The sequence below is a fragment of the Columba livia genome, chromosome 2 (genome assembly GCF_036013475.1).
Source record: "Columba livia isolate bColLiv1 breed racing homer chromosome 2, bColLiv1.pat.W.v2, whole genome shotgun sequence".
Lineage (NCBI taxonomy): Eukaryota > Metazoa > Chordata > Aves > Columbiformes > Columbidae > Columba > Columba livia.
The window spans coordinates 157574441-157593796 of NC_088603.1; the positions used below are offsets into that span (position 1 = coordinate 157574441).

At 39.1% G+C, this 19356-nt stretch overlaps 1 protein-coding gene across 8 annotated transcripts in view; it reads right to left on the minus strand.

Annotated features, from left to right (window-relative positions):
- Positions 1 to 19356, minus strand: part of TRAPPC9 (trafficking protein particle complex subunit 9) — a 525236-nt gene that overhangs the window by 264475 nt on the left and 241405 nt on the right. For all 8 annotated transcript variants that reach the window (XM_065054500.1, XM_065054503.1, XM_065054502.1 and 5 more), the window contains one exon: positions 10759 to 10849. In XM_065054500.1, coding sequence (XP_064910572.1) covers positions 10759 to 10849 — 91 coding nt within the window. The remainder of the gene's footprint in view (positions 1 to 10758; positions 10850 to 19356) is intronic.

Consider the following 19356-nt stretch of genomic DNA (forward strand, 5'->3'; position numbering starts at 1 on the left):
CAATTATTTCTCCGTGTAATTCCAGACACTGCCGAGACATTTTACCCTTTCTATATACTCCTAAAAATTTTAATTAAGATTCTTCCTTATTTAATCTCTTGTGTCTGGCCTTGACATAAAAGTTCTGTAACAACTCTGTACATGTGTGATATTATTGAGCCACAACTTCATATGATACTCTACAAAATGTAATGAGAAACAGAAAACAACTTGAGTATATTTTGATGAAATCCCTTTTGCACAAAGCCATCCTACATTTGCTCATCTCTTCTTTTATATCCTAAGACACAGAAAAAATAGCCATTCTCCTGTAACTTTTTCTGATGTATCCATAGGTAATCAGAAATGTTATTAAAGAGAGCCTGAATTTCTGCTTAATAAGGAAACAGATACTAAAATAAAAGTCTAAGTTCACTATCAAGTGTACAGTATCAATAAACACACAGGATCAGAACTCAGAAATTATTTTCTGTTTGACTGGCTTCCTTTGTAAAATCAAATCAATGACTCAAATCAATCAAATGAAATTAACCTCTTTTTGGTCTAATACTGTGCAACCTTTATTTTCAAACAATAATTCATGATTCCTTAATACGAAGGCCCGGGACACAAAATCAGAAGAAAAGTAACATCAAGTTCTGACATTGTTTTACCGAAAAGGGATAAGCTAAGAGAAGTCACAAAATGGTAAAAAGAAAATCTCTTATGCTAAAAACCAGACAATTAACTGCCAATTTTGAGAGAGAGAAACTAAAAGGGAGAAAAGGAGAGAAAATGAAAGAGCATATCTCAGTCAAAGCTTATGTTTCCTCCTACAAATCTGTTCTGGTCTGTACTTGTACTGTTGAGGTTTTGACAGTTGGAAGCTATTAATTTCAGTATTACAAGGCTTACTGAGGTGGATTTATGTTCTTTACGGTTGTTAATTCACTTCTGCCTCCTTGATGAACTAAAGGGCTATTTCAGAATGAATGCTGAAAATTAAACCAACTTCCCTGCCCTCAAAACATCTGGTTGCCGGAGAACTTCTACTGATGACAGGTCACAATGGCCTTAACTGATGAGTCAAAATATATGATGGTGGGGGAAGAGCATGTACAAATACCTGGAAAATTTGGCTTTTAGTAAATACAAAACTTTCCATTTCACTTATTTAAGCACAAACCTTAAACTACAACAGAGTACACTTGCACTTTTACCAAGAAGTAACGGTCGACTTAAACAACACACTTTATCAGCAAAATAAAGAGTCTGACTGAAAGTACAGCGTAGTCAGTGAAAATACTGCTTTAATTTACCACGTTCATGGCATTCAGTTCCAACCATATGCATTATTTTTTCAAATGAAATAAAACCAAAGCTGAAAAATGTCAGTGGCCAGATAAGGAAAGCTCAGCGTATGCGTTCTGGAATGAGCTCTCCCTTCTTACTTACTGCCCAAAAACAATTACATGTTGAACCTTTTCTACATAGGCTATTCAGAATATTCCTCCACTACAATTAGCATATCTTCCATTTCTCATTCTTTACACACTTAACTGTACAATTCATTTAATTGCGGGTAATTAAAATCCTGCCTGATCAAAGCCTCTTTCTTGTCTCTCTTGTTAATACATACGTCTTCTGATCTTTTTTTTCCTTTTATCTTTTTTTTAATTGTCCACAAGCTGAATCATATTTTTCTAATTTTTTATTCAGATGGTATCTTCTGTGTCCATCAAAATTATAGAAATCTATTTCTCTGCAGATTCAGTGATACTTTTCACCAACTTCTTTTCAAGCTGACTTTTTTGTCTTTTCCATCTTCCTTACAATTATCTTCACACCTCCTTTGAAAAGTCTAACCCATTTTCATAATTATTTTGATAGCTTTTCATTTTTCAGTTTGGATGTTCAATTAATCTATTATTCAATTTACTCTAACAATATATAGAAAATTAAGTACCTTGCAAAACTGTGTAACAATTTATCATCATTATGGTGCTCCTCAATCACCTGTTATGGCTTAACTAAAATATTTTAAACTGTATTTGTATAAAGAAGTAAACTATGCATAGTGTTTGCGGTTGGTTTTTCCTTTGAAAATACAGTGGTTTTCTTAATGAAATATTGAAAACAAAGTCACCCACTGAATATAATAAAATGTATTAGGCACATATGTCTGGATGAAGCTTGAATTGGTTAATTCTTCTGCTATCAAAATGTCCTGTTTCTTTTACTCCTTCTCATATCCAATTAAACATCATTATTTGGTACTTCCTTCTCCTCCAGTATTTCTGCTGTCACGTTGTGTTGAAAATCTTAATGGTCTTTAAAAAATATAAACTGTGTTTATTAACAGATCATTTCTATTCAGAGTCCTCTTATGCCAAAAGTTGCCCTACTTCAGCAATCTTTTCCCCTCCTTGAGACCTTGAACTCCTGGAGATCAGTCAGCTCTTGATTTTGCTAAATTAATCAGTCTCAGAGAAAGTGCAGTTCAAAGCAAGCAGGAAGGTATTAAGACGTTTTAAGTAGTGACCATGGAACTCACCTACCAGATTTACTCAGCTTTAAAGAATTGATCTAATTCTACTCAGTGTAGTATCTCACAGAATCACAGAATGTTAGGGATTGGAAGGGACCTGGAAAGCTCATCCAGTGCAATCCCCCCATGGAGCAGGAACACCCAGATGAGGTTACACAGGAAGGTGTCCAGGCGGGTTGGAATGTCTGCACAGAAGGAGACTCCACAACCTCCCTGGGCAGCCTGGGCCAGGCTCTGCCACCCTCACCAGGAACAAGTTTCTTCTCAAATTTAAGTGGTACCTCCTGTGTTCCAGTTTGTACCCATTACCCCTTGTCCTACCATTGGTTGTCACCAAGAAGAGCCTGGCTCCATCCTCCTGACACTCACCTTTTCCATATTGATAACCATGAATGAGGTCACCCCTGAGTCTCCTCTTCTCCAGCTCCAGAGCCCCAGCTCCCTCAGCCTTTCCTCACACGGGAGATGCTCCACTCCCTTCAGCATCTTTGTTGCCCTGCGCTGGACTCTCTCCAGCAGTTCCCTGTCCTGCTGGAACTGAGGGGCCACAACTGGACACAATATTCCACAATACCTCCATAGCCTAAACCTAACAGTAAGTCTTCATTCCTTGATCACCTCCAAAACTGAAATATAGGAAGTTCAGATGGGCCATTAGGACAAAATTCTTTAAAACAAAGGTGGTAAGACAGTGGAACAGGTTGCCCAGAAAACCTGTTGTGTGTTCAACATCAACACAACACAAGGTCAACCTGTTGTGTTGGATGGGACTTAGAGCAACCTGGCCTAGTGTCCTCGATGTCCATTGCAGAGGGGTTGGGCTAGATGATCTTAAAAGGTCTTATTTGACCCAAACCACTCTGTGATTCTGTGCAGCAGCCTGAACTCTTTTTGGGAAGATGGTGGCACTTATCTTCGAGCCATCAGCATATTTCATCAGTTTATCCCTCCTCCTCCTCCTATCTATTTTCATTTTCCCTAATTTTCAAATCCCTAATGATTCACGCTGGTGAAACTGGTCCTAGACAACTCCGTTAGTATTTAGTATTCCATTATGTCCAAAACCCTTTCTCTACAAACTTTACCTCTCAGTTTAGAGGTACCAAGGCTTTGGTAAGAATTAGAAACAACAGCCAATTCAAAACATATCACACAATGGCATGTCGTTTTGACATGCGAGAACATTATTTGTGTGCCAGATGCCCCAGTTTTATCGAGTTTGTCCATTTTTTCAATGTACTACCCCAGTCCCTTAACACTTCCCCGTAACTAAAGCATGTTGCTTGCTTGACATTGCCAAAATATCCTCCAAAACAGCCTGCACACAAGCTGTTCAGATACAAAAGTGTTCCCACCTCTCCCGCATCTTAAAAATAAAAATGAAAAACATGAAGATTTTTATAAATGGATGAGAAAGGTTGGTTACCTAGTAAAATCCATTTACCGCCAGATTGTTCCTCGATTTCGGTCTGCCTACGAATCAGATTGTGATTCTCTACTCTTTGAGATTTTCTGGCTAACACTCTTGGTTTCATCTTTCTAACGATAATAATGGCCAGTTTACTGTAATTCTAAAAAATAGATATAATTAAAGAATATTATAGTTTGATAAATTAACAGAATAACATTCATAAATTTTTTGAAAGGCAGACCTTTGTGTACCCTGCTGATCTTTCCATATTTCCCAGATTATACCTATACATTCTACATGTTTCTGTGGAGGGTCTATGAAAGGGTTATTAAAAGAGTTCCCCATTAAAACTATTCTTTGAACAAACATCCAGGACAACCTTGGAATTTCAAATATGTCGGCAGAGCAATATTGTAGGACTGACCCGACTAACTGTTATCAATGATCATGTCGCAGAGATCTGGCTCTTTTTAACCAGGTCATTGGGGACAACAACCTGCCATGGTGTCAAGACAGCATCCAAAACATGGGCTAATAAATGTATCATTTACTCATCTGTCCACTGACAAATACTTTAAAGTATTTTCTTCTGTATTCAGGATGTGGTGATTTGACACTGCTGTGATCCCTAAGAGTTAATCACATAAATTGTGCTAAGAAAGATTTAATTAAAGCCTAAGGTCAGTCTGGAAAATGTAAAATAAAATGGGTGAGTAGTTTCAGTAATTAAAGATCCATGAAATATATAAACTGTGAAAATTGATTCTGATTTGGTGCTCTCTAAAACATAGAACGAACTATTAAGATAATTTATTTTAAAGTAATGGTTCCATAAGATGTTACATGAAATTTAACCAGGCAGACCTTCCAAACAAGCTGTGATGAACCACATGTTCATAAACCACTTCAAAACACTTTTAAATCTACCTCCCCTATTGATTCCAACTCTCTTTGAAGGAAAATTTAAAACTACCCTTCAATTCTGAGTTTTTGAGTTTTCTGTAAGTACAACATGCCTACATGATGCGAGTAGACACATGGTTTATTGCAAACTCACAAGAAAATGTGTAGCATTCTCTACCTATAAGGAAATAAGACTTTGGTTACCAACCATCCCTTTTTTAAATTATGATCTGGGCAGCACGCAGCAGCAGTGTTGTTAGCTTTCCCTTTAATCATGTAACAAAAGGTATCCATGATTAATTTAAACATTGCAAACTGTCTTAAAATTCATCTTTATTACGAACAAAGACATGAAGAACACATGAAATCAGTGAAAGAAATAAAAGAATGAATGAAAGCAAAAAGCTATTTCTGGACTTTTCCCATGGTGAAGCTTGACAAATGTATATTTCTTAGAACATTACTGTAAATACCATCTCTAGAGTTCATGTGTAATCACCGATTTTCAGTTATTCTGTTTCTACAGAGAAAGAAAATTATTTGCCCAATATATAAAAACATTTAGCACTTTCAGGTGTCGACAGTTCTAAATTCCTAAATCAAACTTCTCTAATAAATCTTCCTTCTTTAACATTTAATGATCATCATGAAAAAATATCTTTACCTTGTGGTTGCAGGTAGTGAAGAAAGTTAAGCTTATTTCACTTGACCTAGGAGAATCTAAAGAAAGTTTCTGTGGTGAAATTTGTGTACAGCATGCAAAGTGTTGGGAACCTCTTGTGCAAGAGGTAATTCACATTTTAATGTAGGACAGGGAAAAAATTAATGAAATATAACAAAGGCAAGTGTAGAAACTTACATCTGGGTAGGAAGAACCCCAGGTTCCAATATAAGTTGGGGAACAACCTGTTAGAGAGCAGTGTAGGGGAAGGGGACCTGGGGATCCCAGCACTGGGCCCTTGTGGCCAGGAAGGCCAATGGTACCTGGGGTGGATGAGAAGGGGGTGTCAGTAGGTCAGAGAGGTTCTCCTGCCCCTCTGCTCTGCCCTGGGGAGACCACACCTGGAATATTGTGTCCAGTTGTGGCCCCTCAGTTCCAGAAGGACAGGGAACTGCTGGAGAGAGTCCAGCGCAGGGCAACAAAGATGCTGAAGGGAGTGGAGCATCTCCCGTGTGAGGAAAGGCTGAGGGAGCTGGGGCTCTGGAGCTGGACAAGAGGAGACTGAGGGGTGACCTCATTCATGGTGACAGATATATAAAGGGTGAGTGTCAGGAGGATGGAGCCAGGCTCTTCTTGGTGACAACCAATGATAGGACAAGGGGTAATGGGTTCAAACTGGAACACAGGAGGTTCCACTTAAATATGAGAAGAAACTTCTTCTCAGTGAGGGTGGCAGAGCCTGGCCCAGGCTGCCCAGGGGGCAGGGGCCCAGGGCAGGGGCCCAGGCTGCCCAGGCTGCCTCCTTCTGTGCAGACATTCCAACCCGCCTGGACACCTTCCTGTGTAACCTCATCTGGGTGTTCCTGCTCCATGGGGGGATTGCACTGGATGAGCTTTCCAGGTCCCTTCCAACCCCTGACATTCTGGGATTCTGAGATTCTGTGATTCTGTAAATATCCTGGGTCCAGCCTACTCAAGGTTCAATCGACAGCCTATTTTAAACTGAGGATATTTCAAGTTCAATAAAAACATTTCGTGCACAGCATTTGTACCTATGATAATTTTGCTATGAAATGCAGAAAAGTGGCATGAAACTGATCAGTGTTGGGTCTTGGAATTTTGCTTGCTTGCAAAACGTAGCAACATAAGTCAAACAAGGATTGAAGAAATATCACACCGCCAGCAACTACAAACGCCTCCATTGGATCATTTTCAAATCTAACCAAAGAACTTGCACGACATACACCTCTGAAGAGCCTTGGTTCTCATTAAACTTCACAGGCTATGTTTCCTTGATTTGATGATATTAATATATTCGCCTTAAAGCCACATCTATTCCTACATTTGGTTTGTTGCCCAGCAGTAAAAAGAAAATATGTCATAAATTTTAGAGAGCATTGAACTTGGTGGTGTTGAGCAAGATTATGTTTTTCAATTACATGTGATTTACTAACCTCCCTATTAGACAACTCAGTTTTACAGAGATGTCCTAAATCTTAAAATCAATTTTAACAACATATTAAGAACCCTCTCTCTGGCCTTTGACATATTTTCTTTTTTATTATTCCTCACATTTTAATACTTTTCCCTTTCCCAGTCATTTAATTGTATGAAATCACAACCAACACTGTTCACAAAAAGCCATTTTCCCCTCTATCTGACAAACTTCAGAGCTGACTTGTAACCTTCAGACCAAAACTTCAATGCCAATAACTTCTAATTCTATTTTTTGCCTGGCATTTAATGAAAAAAGACAGGATTGTCAAATTTACATGAAAAATTATTTCAATATGCTTTTCTAATTTGAGAAATGTAATATTAACTCTAATATGAATTAAATATGCCAAATTTAAAAGGAATTTTGAAGTGCTGATTCTACGGATTTGAACAAGAGCCAGTCATTTTTAAAATCAAAACCATGTTAAATATTAATTCGTGTTTCAGTGTGAGCATTTATAATGAAGTAAACCCTTCAATGTAACCATCAATATAGCAAAAGCCTCGGAATACTCATAGAATCAATTTTATTGCATAACACTAAGGCAAAATTTTCAGGCAATATATGCACAGATTATATCATAATGATGAGTAGTATTAAAGGATTCACATTAAAATAAAATATATCCTTAACACACAGAAAAGCAAAACACGGATGTGACTACAGTGTGTTATAATTAAGGGAAAAAAAATCAGACACCATAATATTACAGCATTTTGATGCCAATATTTTGATGTCATCTTATAAATGACATCAAAATATTGGACAAGGCAGGAAGAGAAAAGAAGATCTGTAGACTATTGCCTTATGTCGTTGTTTAACCCCAGCTGGCAATTAGGACCACGCAGCCGCTCACTCATCCTCCCACCCAAAAAGTGAGATGGGGGAGAGAATTGAAAGGGAAGGGAGGAAATACGCGGGTTGAGATGAGAACAGTTTAATATGATGGCAAGAGAAGATAAAATAATATTAATTGCTATTATTATTGATACTTATAGATAGATAGAAGTGATGCACAATGCAATTGCTCTCAAACATTTGTCCCATACAGAAAATCCCAGAAAGAGAGTAAAAAGGGAAAAAGCTGAACTGATGACCTGGAAAAGAAAGCTCCAGCCAAATACCAAGCATGATGCTAATGGAAGGGAATATCTCATTGGCCAGCCTGGATATCAATCTGGATGCTGTCCAGTCTGTGCAGTATCCCAAATTCTATGAGTACCTGTGGCTGGAGAGTTGAAAAAGTCCTTGGTCTCTTTGGCAAGAGCCAAAACATCAGTGAGTTCTCACATTCTTTTCATATCAACTTGAACACACAGCACAGCTACTGGAAAGAAAGAATTAACTCTGTCCCAAGAACATGGACTCTTTTCCATGGCAAGTCCAGTGTGTCATCACCTTATTCTCATACTAAATTCTCATACACTGCTAGCTACTAAAAATATTCTAACTACTATGAAGAAAATTAACACGATCTCAGCAAAACCAGCACACCTTATGAATTATACATATTAAGATTACAGTTCTCTTTTAGTAGAAATGTTAATGGTCAAAGAATTAATTTAGCTTGCACAACGTTATCTCATTACTGGTACTCAGTGCAGACTACTACTACTAAAATAGCTGATTCTTACAAAATAGTTAAGGTCGATCGCTTCAAAATATCAAGAAAAATAAAAAACACACAGAAAACAAAACTTGCATTTGAAACACGTAACACTTTACCATGCCTTTAAGTGTTAAATAAGGCACAGATTCTGGCATTGAAAGACAAATTAAACTCCAACAGACATGTCACTTTGTCTAAATACATGTGTACATGTACACATACACTCTTGATTGTCCAGACAGTCCAACAACTCCTTATTACTCCCACACACCAAAGTGAAAAACAAAACAAAACAAAACAACAATCTTTTAATTCCTCCTTCATCCCACATATCAATAATACCAAAATCTGCCCGTATTGCCATGGTTCACTTTCTGGATGGATTGCAGTAGATTTCCACATGATGACTCCAGGCAGGGATATGTGGTTACAACATTGTGAAACCAATTAGCAAAGACTTAACTACTGAATATTTGAAGTTATGGTTTAATTTTCAATTTTTGTTTTCAGGTAACATCAGGCCTTTAATCAAAATGTCCTTTTCAATAATCTCCACGGATAATCTCTACATGGACATATTCTTTGTGTTATAAAATATAGATAATATATGAAATAGTAACTTCATACTGAGAAGATATTAGACATAAAAATAAAGTAGACTTCTGCAAACCACTATTTTCTTCCACCAGAACTTTCAAAAAGGACATATTGTATTTAAGTTGTGGGAAACCAAATATTTGAGATCCCACATGATCTCCTTTTCCCTGCTTTAACGAAGATAATTAACATGTAAGCCATAATTAGCCAAGAGATTGTGCTTGAAAAGATTTTATGGTTGTGAGGCAGAGAATATCACAGAGTTTTGTCTGCTGGTTATACATTCTGAAAACTAAAGTAGCCGGAATTCTTTAACTGAATTAAGCAACAACCTGGGAATTTATCAGCTCCATAGCCAATAAGATTTTAAGGTAAATCGGTGCTACGTTCATGTTTTCCAACTAGTGCATCAAAGTATCTATGAAAATCACCATTTAGGCAGGAATACCAGCTAGCATCCTATGACTCTAAAAGCTTATTTTACTACAAAAATAGCAGAATTTGCCATTTTAAAAAGGAAAATTAAAAGAAGAAAACCAAGGAAATCACACGCATCTGATGCAAACCACTTGTTTTACTGATGAGGACCAAGGTAATCACAGCCAAAACTGGTCATACAAGCAAATGCCACCAAATCCCTGAATCCTCTGAAGAACAGAAGCCAGATAAGCATGATTTAAGAAACAGATGATTTATGACAAACAACTTTACCAGTTTTAACCTTCTTGTGTACAAACAAAGGGCTTACAAGTTTTAATATATGAGTTGAGGATGATCCACAGGCTTGAAAACAACCTAAATACTCCGAAGAATACACAAATACTGGAGACTGGGGTCATTTTAGAATGCAGACAATAGTGATGGATCATTGTTCCTTATAACTGGTCCTTTCCAGGTCATCAAATGAATTAAAATAAGGAGCATATAGCAAAATTTGCTACTGGGTACTTGTTCTGAAACTTGTAACTGACATAAAAGTGCTGGAGATAAACCATCCCATGTTCCAAAGCCTCTAAACAAGCCTTGCTAAGAACCTATTAGGACTCTTCGAATTTAAATTAATTCAGTATTTCATTGTTGGAACATCATTCTAAAAGCAAAATTAAGAGAAATTGTTCTTCCCCATTACACAGAATAACAACTTTTTCTGTACCTAAAAAGTTAGTAACGCAAATATGCCACAAAGTATATTACAATTCCATGTGAAAATATTTTAGAGAAATTCCTTTCAAAACACATACTGTCAGGCAAAGTGAAAATTTAAGTAGCAGCCATCTCCCATACAACATAACTAGGACTGCAAATTACAGAAAGAAGTGAATACTCAGGTTTCATATTTAAACCACTGAACAGTGATACTTAAAATAAAATAGGTATCAATTTAAGTTTATCTTCAGCTAAGTAAAATATCTAAAAGAAAATAAAATTCATACCAAATTCTCCTGTATCGTAGATTATCAGTAAATGAAAACATTATAATTCTCATGCTGCTAAAAATCACTTGCCAGTATATCCTCGAAAAAGATCATCAGTAGATGTTGACACTACTCACCCCACTGGAGAGGAGCCAACTGTAGATGCTCCAGGACCAGTTGATTAAGAACACCCTCCACACTGGCTTCCCCTTCACGCTTCAAGGAAGGGTAAATTGGAATTAAGGAAAATTTTGTTTCGGAGAGAAGACGAGCATGTAACACGTACAACTTTTATTACTGCAAATCAAAACTGCAAGCTAGAGATTCATTAAAGGTTAATGCTACATATTTGGTTTATTAACCCATGAATTGGCTAACAATAATAATTAGAGCAGTTGGTATCTTCGGAATATAAAAATTTAATTCCACTGAGGCGTGTTAATATGAAGATGCAAAGGTAAAATGTACCTGAATCATATTAAAACACAAGGGAAAAAAAGCGTGGAAGCTGTAAAAATGCAGAACCTGTAACTATGTGGTGCAGGATCAGAATTCAAAATGACAAATTAAGAGCAACCTGAAAACAAAAAGGATAACATTTCATCAGGCAATAAAAACAGAACAAATGTGGGCTAGGAGAGCTGTGAATACCGTCTCAATGCCGATTCTGTGGAGATACAGGGTTGTTGGACAATGCAGCGACAGTGACGGTATTGAGGGCAAACATCACACCAGAATCACAGAGGCACGGAGCCTGGTTCCCATTCTACTCACCCCTGTATGAGGAGCTCAGGACCACGCTCAGACTAAAATGAGGAAAAATTAGAATCATAGAGAATCATAGAAATATTTTGGTTGGAAGAGACCCCCGAGATCATCGAGGCCAACCATAACCTGACTCTGTCAATAAAACATGTCCCTAAGAACCTCATCTACCTGCCTTTTAAACCCCTTCAGGGATGGTGACTCCACCACTGCCCTGGGCAGCCTGTTCCAATGCCTGACAACCCTTTCCATGAAGAATTTTTTCCCTAATAATCCAATCTGAACCATCCATGGTGCAACTTGAGGCCATTTCCTCTCATCCTGTCACTTGTTACCTGGGAGAAGAGACCAACCCCCTCCATGCTCCAAGCTCCTTTCAGGCAGTTCAGAGATCAGAAGGTCTCCCCTCAGCTCCTGTTCTCCAGCTGAACCCCCCAGGTCCCTCAGCCGCTCCCATCACACTTGTGCTCCAGCCCCTTCCCCAGCTCCGTTCCCTTCTCTCAACTCGCTCCAGCACCTCAAGGTCTGTCTTAAATGTTCTTAGGAAATGTTCTTTCTCTAAGGACAGTGAAGCACTGAAACAGCCTGTTGGGAAAATGAGACATCTCTATTTTTGAAGGGCTTCAAAACAAGTTGCATAATAATAATAATTTCACGTGTGATGCATCAACCAAGACAACATGTATCTTTAACAGAAAGAGCACTGGATTTCTTTTATCTAATTCCCTGACTTCAGACAAGGGATTCGAAGCATCATCTAATATTTGGACAAAGCTTCATTTGCTGGCTTTGGTACCATTTTGTACCACAACAAGTCCCTATCTTAGCCAGATTGAAAGAAGTGGAGGTGGAGCAAGGACGGCTCATTCATGAACACACACAAAACATATGACCTTCTGTGTCCTTACCCTAGAAATCCTCTGGCAAAACTTCTATTGTCTTTACAGCTCGGCTCATGCTTTCCCAGAGCGGGAGCATCACACAGAAACAAAATTCAAGAGACAAGTAGGATCCTGAGACTCCTGTTCCAACTTCGTAACCTTCAAATGAAACAGCCATAGGTGAAGTGCTCTCTCACCATAATTAAGAGTCAAACTCCCAGCAAGATGATCAAGGTTTCAACCAACAACTCCAAAAGTACTGGAACCACCCTCCTCAAAATAGGTTAAAAAAGAAAGAATCTGAGCTTCTATGAACATCTCCTAAACATGATCAGTCCTTTTTCTGCAAAACTCAGGCACAGCATCGGACTGTAAAGTATGTTCTCCTCACAGAATCACAGGATCGACTGGGTTGGAAAAGACCTCAAAGACCATCCAGTCCAACCCTTGGTCCAACTCCAGTCCATTGACTAGATCATGGCACTAAGTGCCAGGTCCAATCTCAGTTGAAAAACCACCAGGGCCGGTGAGTCCAGCACCTCCCTGGGCAGCCATTCCAATGCCTGACCACTCTCTCTGCAAAGAATTGCTTTCTAATAGCCAGCCTACATTTCCCCTGGCAGAGTTGAAGCCCATGGCCCCTTATCCTATTGCCGACTGCCTGGGAGAAGAGACCAATCCCCACCTGGCTAGAACTTCCCTTCAGGTAGTTCTAGAGAGTGAGGAGCTCACCTCTAAGCCTCCTTTTCTCCAGACTAAACAAGCCCAGCTCCCTCAGCCTCTCCCCATAGGTCTTGTGTTCAAGTCCCTTCCCCAGTCTTGTTGCTCTTCTCTGGACCCGCTCCAGCACTTCAATGTCTTTCCTGAGCTAAGGGGCCCAGAACTGAACACAATACTCCAGGTGTGGCCTCCCCAATGCAGAGTACAGGGGAAGGATCACTGCCCTTGTCCTGCTGACCACGCTAGTTTGGATACAGGACAGGACACCATTGGCCTTCTTGGCCACCTGGGCACACTGATGGCTCATGTTGAGCTTCCTGTCCATTAGTCCCCCAGGTCCCTTTCTGTCTGACTGCTCTCCAGCCACTCTGTGTCCAACCTGGAGCGCTGCAGGGGGTTGTTGTGACCAAAGTGCAGCACCCGGCATTTGGCCTTGTTGAACTTCATCCCATCCCATTCTCAACCGTTTCATTTCAAAGAAAATTAACAAGTACTGTAGATAACTAATTTTGACCACAGGACACATTTTTACAGGCTCTCCAGGAAATCTAAAAGACAAGTCTTGAAACCTCAGATCAAAATGAGATCTAACAACACGCGATTGAGACTCAGGAGCTCTAGAAGATGAGAGAAGAGGAAAATTTATATATTTTATAGCATTCTCACAAATTTTTTCTTCATATTCTCATTATGCCCAGGAAAAAAAAAAAAGCTTAAATAGCTTTTTATTTCCTAAAAGTGCTACAGATGAAGAAATCACAAATCCCAAAGAGTCTGAAAGCTGTAAACACCATTAAAGCAAAGCACCTCTTCAGAAAATTGAAGGCAGCAGAATATGACCTTAGAAAATCATTGCTGCTAAAAAATTAGACCCAGGACAGCCAACACAACAGAATGATTTCCAGAAACCAAGCTATAGGATAGAGAATACACAACTTGGATTACTTTATAGATACAGCAGATAAATAATTCTGTTATCACATCTTTAATGTAAGGAATATAAGTGAGAGAAAACACTAATAAAAAGGTAGTATTTAAAAGAAGTTTTAAAACAGAGTGGCTGCCATTAACTGTAACGTTAAACTAATTTAACTGTAATGTACTTACAACTGGCTCACTGTGGTGCCTGGAATATTACAAATTTTTACTGCTTAAAGCTCCATGGAAAGCTTAATGTCTCAGATACCATTATAAAATGACTATAAAATAGGTGATTCTCCATACTTTATCACAGTAAGCGCTATCCAAGCAGATTCATGTATTCGCAAGGAAAATACATTTTGCAGTTTCAAATTCAACACAGGTCCGGATTATTTTGGAAACCAACTACTTCTTAGATTGGGTGTCAAAAGTATGTATAGCCATACCTCAGAAAAATGACAGATGGACACTTCTGAAATCCTGTGTCCAGTTTTGCTTCCCCAGTTCAAGACACTGAAATGCAGGATAAAATTCCATGGAGAATTACCTGATTACAGGGCTGGGGCACATGAAACATTAAAAGCTGAAAGAATAGGGTTTGTTTGGTCCTGAGAAGAAGAGGAAGGCTAAGGAGAAATTTTATTGTCATAGCATGAAGTTATAGAGAAGATGGAACCAGACTCTTCTTGGAGAAACACAGTGATACAAAGAGGGGCAATGGACACAAGTTGCATGACAGGGTGTTATAACCAATCCGAAGAGGTTCCTTCCAACCTAAATTATTATTTAATCAATACAACCTTGCTGTCTTCAGATTATTTCGCAGGAAGACCTGGCAGTACCAGAGGAATTCAGTGCAGTGTTCCCACACGTATGGAAAAATGGACTCAGACATCATTAAAATGCCCCAACTTGCACAAACTGATTCAAAGAAGTTGCTTTACCTTGCGAAAAAATCCCCAAAATGTGTCGTGTTTTTAACAACTACCCAAATTTTGCCCACAGGGTTCACTAAGCATCTAGTCCAGCTTAAGCTCCGCTGCCAAACAGGCTCAAAGACAAAAATCACTGAAGCTGATAAAGAAACTCAGTATAGCTGGTATGATCTAACCATTCCTAACGGACAAAATACTGTAGTATGAAATTTCGTATCATTGATTTTTATCTCCTGACTATATATCAGGCATTTATATAGAATTGCTCGCTATCATGCAAATAGAAACTGAATAATGCAGCAAACTCATCTTCTTGGAGACGAAAAGTAACCAAAATATGCAGCAATAAAATGTCAGAGGAAAAAGAGAGAAAAGCTTAACTCAAGAGTTCGCCTGTTTTCTAAGACAAGCCTTTAGAAGTCAACGAAATCAAAGCAGTTGGAACAAGGGTTGCCAATAAACTCTTTCAATATTAGCTCACAGTGGAACTTTATAAAGATGGAAGTGTAACATTCAGAAATTAAAGTTCTGTGTGTCAAAACTAAGTCTGACCTTGTAGAATCTACTTAACCAAACCTACAACCGTTTTGCAGAAATTGTGATAATACACCTGCTCTTCCAGAGGAATCAGATTCTTAAATGCATTTACTGACCCCGGCCTCACTTCCAATGGTCAAATACTTATTATTAACAACATGTTCACCAGCCAGAACTGAGTTGATTTCCAGTTTCCACCGCAACTGTTCACATTTGGCAGTTCAAGACATTTTCATTTGCACAATCAGGTGAATTTCAACCAGGACCTCAGAGCCAATGAACACACAACCACCAGATGCTGTTTAAAAATAAATAAAGTAAAACCCAAACCCTAATTTTTCACAGTAGACACTTTTATTTCACGTTTCTTTAGCAACAGATTGAATATGATATAAACTGTTTCATACTGAAAACTTGAGTGACAGTCAAATGAACTAGTTATTTCCCCAAGGAAAACTTTAGTGTTTTATAATATCTTGATTGTCTAATGTGTAGCTGGGTACACACAATTATAACACAGCGTGTTTTTTAAAACCTACTGCTTAAAAATATAATAGAGTTTTAAAAATGTTTTTTATCTTACAGTTACTCATGCTTTTTCTCTCTGCAGCATTTCACATCTTGCATCCTTCTAAGAAGATTTATTTTCAATAGCATATTTCTCAGTTCCTTTGCAAATAAATACAGGTGGAAGTGTGCACACAATCAGAAACAAATCAGCAAATGTTCATAAAAAAAAATTATACTTATGAAAAACAAATTTAAATGATTAATGATCACGGCTTACTTATAGCAGTAGCTTTAGTCATATTTTAAGCTTACTTCTTGTTTATCATTGAGGTGTTTTATTATTAAGATTAATTACAAGCAGTTATTGAGGTTCTTAAATAATAGTAACTTTTGCAAGCAATTGTGATGCTAAGAAGCTGCATGGAAATGTAAAGCTCTATCCAACTAAGGAAACCTTTCCTAATGTACAAAAGTTCCACAACATGCGATATTCTCATAATCAAAGCTTCTTAATTATGATGTAGACTCAAGATAAAGTCATCAAAAGCTGAGCAGACAAACAGAAAAGTAAATGTCAATAATGGTTATCAGTTGTTTGCTGTCAAGCTCAGACATTATATCAAATAGATGACTCAAGGTTCTCTCCAATGCATAATAATTTCAAAATTTTGATTGGCTACTTAGTTGATGAAATACAAAAACATTCATAAAATTTATGTATCTGGAAAAGATGTCACTGTTCACAAACCTAATAAATGAGTGGAATGTCACTTATACGAAATTTAATGAAGAAAAGTTCCAAGTATCATCCTGGAAGGAATCAGCAAATCTATAAACAGTAGTTGAGAATAATTATTTTGTCAGTTATACTGGACCACAGAATCACAGAATCCCAGAGTGTCAGGGGTTGGAAGGGACCTGGAAAGCTCATCCAGTGCAATCCCCCCATGGAGCAGGAACACCCAGATGAGGTTACACAGGAAGGTGTCCAGGCGGGTTGGAATGTCTGCACAGAAGGAGACTCCACAACCTCCCTGGGCAGCCTGGGCCAGGCTCTGCCACCCTCACCAGGAAGAAGTTTCTTCTCAAATTTAAGTGGAACCTCCTGTGTTCCCCTTTGTACCCATTACCCCTTGTCCTATCATTGGTTGTCACCGAGAAGAGCCTGGCTCCATCCTCCTGACACTCACCCTTTATATATCTGTCACCATGAATGAGGTCACCCCTCAGTCTCCTCTTGTCCAGCTCCAGAGCCCCAGCTCCCTCAGCCTTTCCTCACACGGGAGATGCTCCACTCCCTTCAGCATCTTTGTTGCCCTGCGCTGGACTCTCTCCAGCAGTTCCCTGTCCTGCTGGAACTGAGGGGCCACAACTGGACACAATATTCCAGATGTGGTCTCCCCAGGGCAGAGCAGAGGGGCAGGAGAACCTCTCTGACCTACTGACCACCCCCTTCTAACCCACCCCAGGTACCATTGGCCTTCCTGGCCACAAGGGCCCAGTGCTGGCTCATGGTCACCCTGCTGTCCCCAGGACCCCCAGGTCCCTTTCCCCTACACTGCTCTCCAACAGCTTGTTCCCCAACTTATACCCCAACTTATACACATGCAAAAAAAAAAAAAAAAAAAAAAAAAAAAAAATCAATCAGACATGGGACACTTGCAAAATGAGTCATGAATAGTTCTCAGAGCAAGCACCATATCTGAAACATGGAAGGTAAGGATTTTATTCTATTAGAAACCTCACCTGAAGCACTGCTTCCAGCTTTGGATCCCACACATCGAGAAGAATATAGCTATACTGCAGGAGAATGTCATCATACGTCTGAAAGAAAATGTGCTTTGAAAAATGTTGGCAATCAGGTTTAAATATAGAAAAGAAAAAAATGAGGAAGGGGTATACAGAATACAATTTCAAAAATGTAAGAAAACATTGCAAATAGGACAGGCCTCAAATAAATCGCAGAAATTAATAGTGAAGTAAGAAAAAAAAGGTCTAACTGTTTGAAAAGTTAGAAATGGAACATGATATTTAAGGTAGCACTGGAAGTCTCATTTTTTAAAGGCTGTTAGTGCCAGGTTTGGAATATTTTCACAAAAATTACTCCAAAATGTCACAGTCTCATTTCACTGAAACAGCAATTCTTTCACAGGAGATTAGAAAATTTCTCCGGCTGCAATCATACCTGGGGAGAGGCAAGAGATGGGGGAGAACAGGAATTCAGTTGTCAGCATTCTCTGCCCTCTGCGTGGCTGCACAAATCCCAAAATTTATATTGAAAGGCAATTCCAGAGTCACTGTCCAACCCTGAGCTCACAGCAAGTAAAATACTGAAATGGCATCAGGTTGTTCAAGGCCTTGTCCAGAATTTTTCAATATCTTCAAAGACATCAATTTTATAGCAGTTTTGGACAATGTGTTCTGCTATTTGAGGACCCATGTTATGAAAAAGTATTCTTCCCAGTACCTAATTGGGAATTTACCTGGCTGCAACTTGCTACAGTCACCTCATGATATGTCTTGTTTGAACAGTCAGATGTATTTGTTGACTGTTGCAACTCTGAAGCTTTGAGAAGCTTGCCCCTGGAGGTCCATCTGCCTACTAGTTCCCCAAAGTCTCCTCTCCTGAAGGCCAGAGTCACTATCATGCTGCTTGCACCTCAGGATATTGAACTCCACCATGTCAGGGTGACTGTAGCCAAGGCTGCCATCAAACTGTGCCCGTCCAAATGGTTCTTTATCATTTTCAAGTAGCAGATCCTGCAGAGCACTCATGAAATCCAGCACCTGTGCAAAAAAAGTGTCCTTGAAGTACTCCAGAAATCTCCTAAATTCTTAGAATCCAAGAATCACTTCTGTTGGAAGAGACCCTCAGGATCATCGAGTCTGACTATAACCTAACTCTAGCACTAAAACATGTCCCTAAGAACCTCATCTAAATGCCTTTTAAACCCCTCCAGGGATGGTGACTCCATCACTGCCCTGGGCAGCCTGTTCCAATGCCTGACAACCCTTTCTGTGAAGACATTTTTCCTGATATCCAATTTGAACCTTCCCTGGTGCAACTTGAGGCCATTTCCTCTTGTCCTGTCACTTGCTACTTGGGAGGAGAGACCAACCCCCTCCATGCTCCAAGCTCCTTTCAGGCAGTTCAGAGATCAGAAGGTCTCCCCTCAGCTCCTGTTCTCCAGCTGAACCCCCCAGGTCCCTCAGCCGCTCCCATCACACTTGTGCTCTAGACTCCTCACGAGCTTTGTCGCCTCCTCTGCACTCTCTCTAGTATTTCAATGTCCTTCTTATGATGAGGGGCCCAAAACCGGTGCTTCTTGATGGGTGGTCTGTAACAAATAAGCACCACATCACTCTGTTGGACTCGGCTGTCCTTGGCCCAAAAGCTTTCAGCTGGCCCATCCTTCAGCTCCTCATGATTCCCTGTGCACTTCAGCCATCCTTTACGCAGAGAACA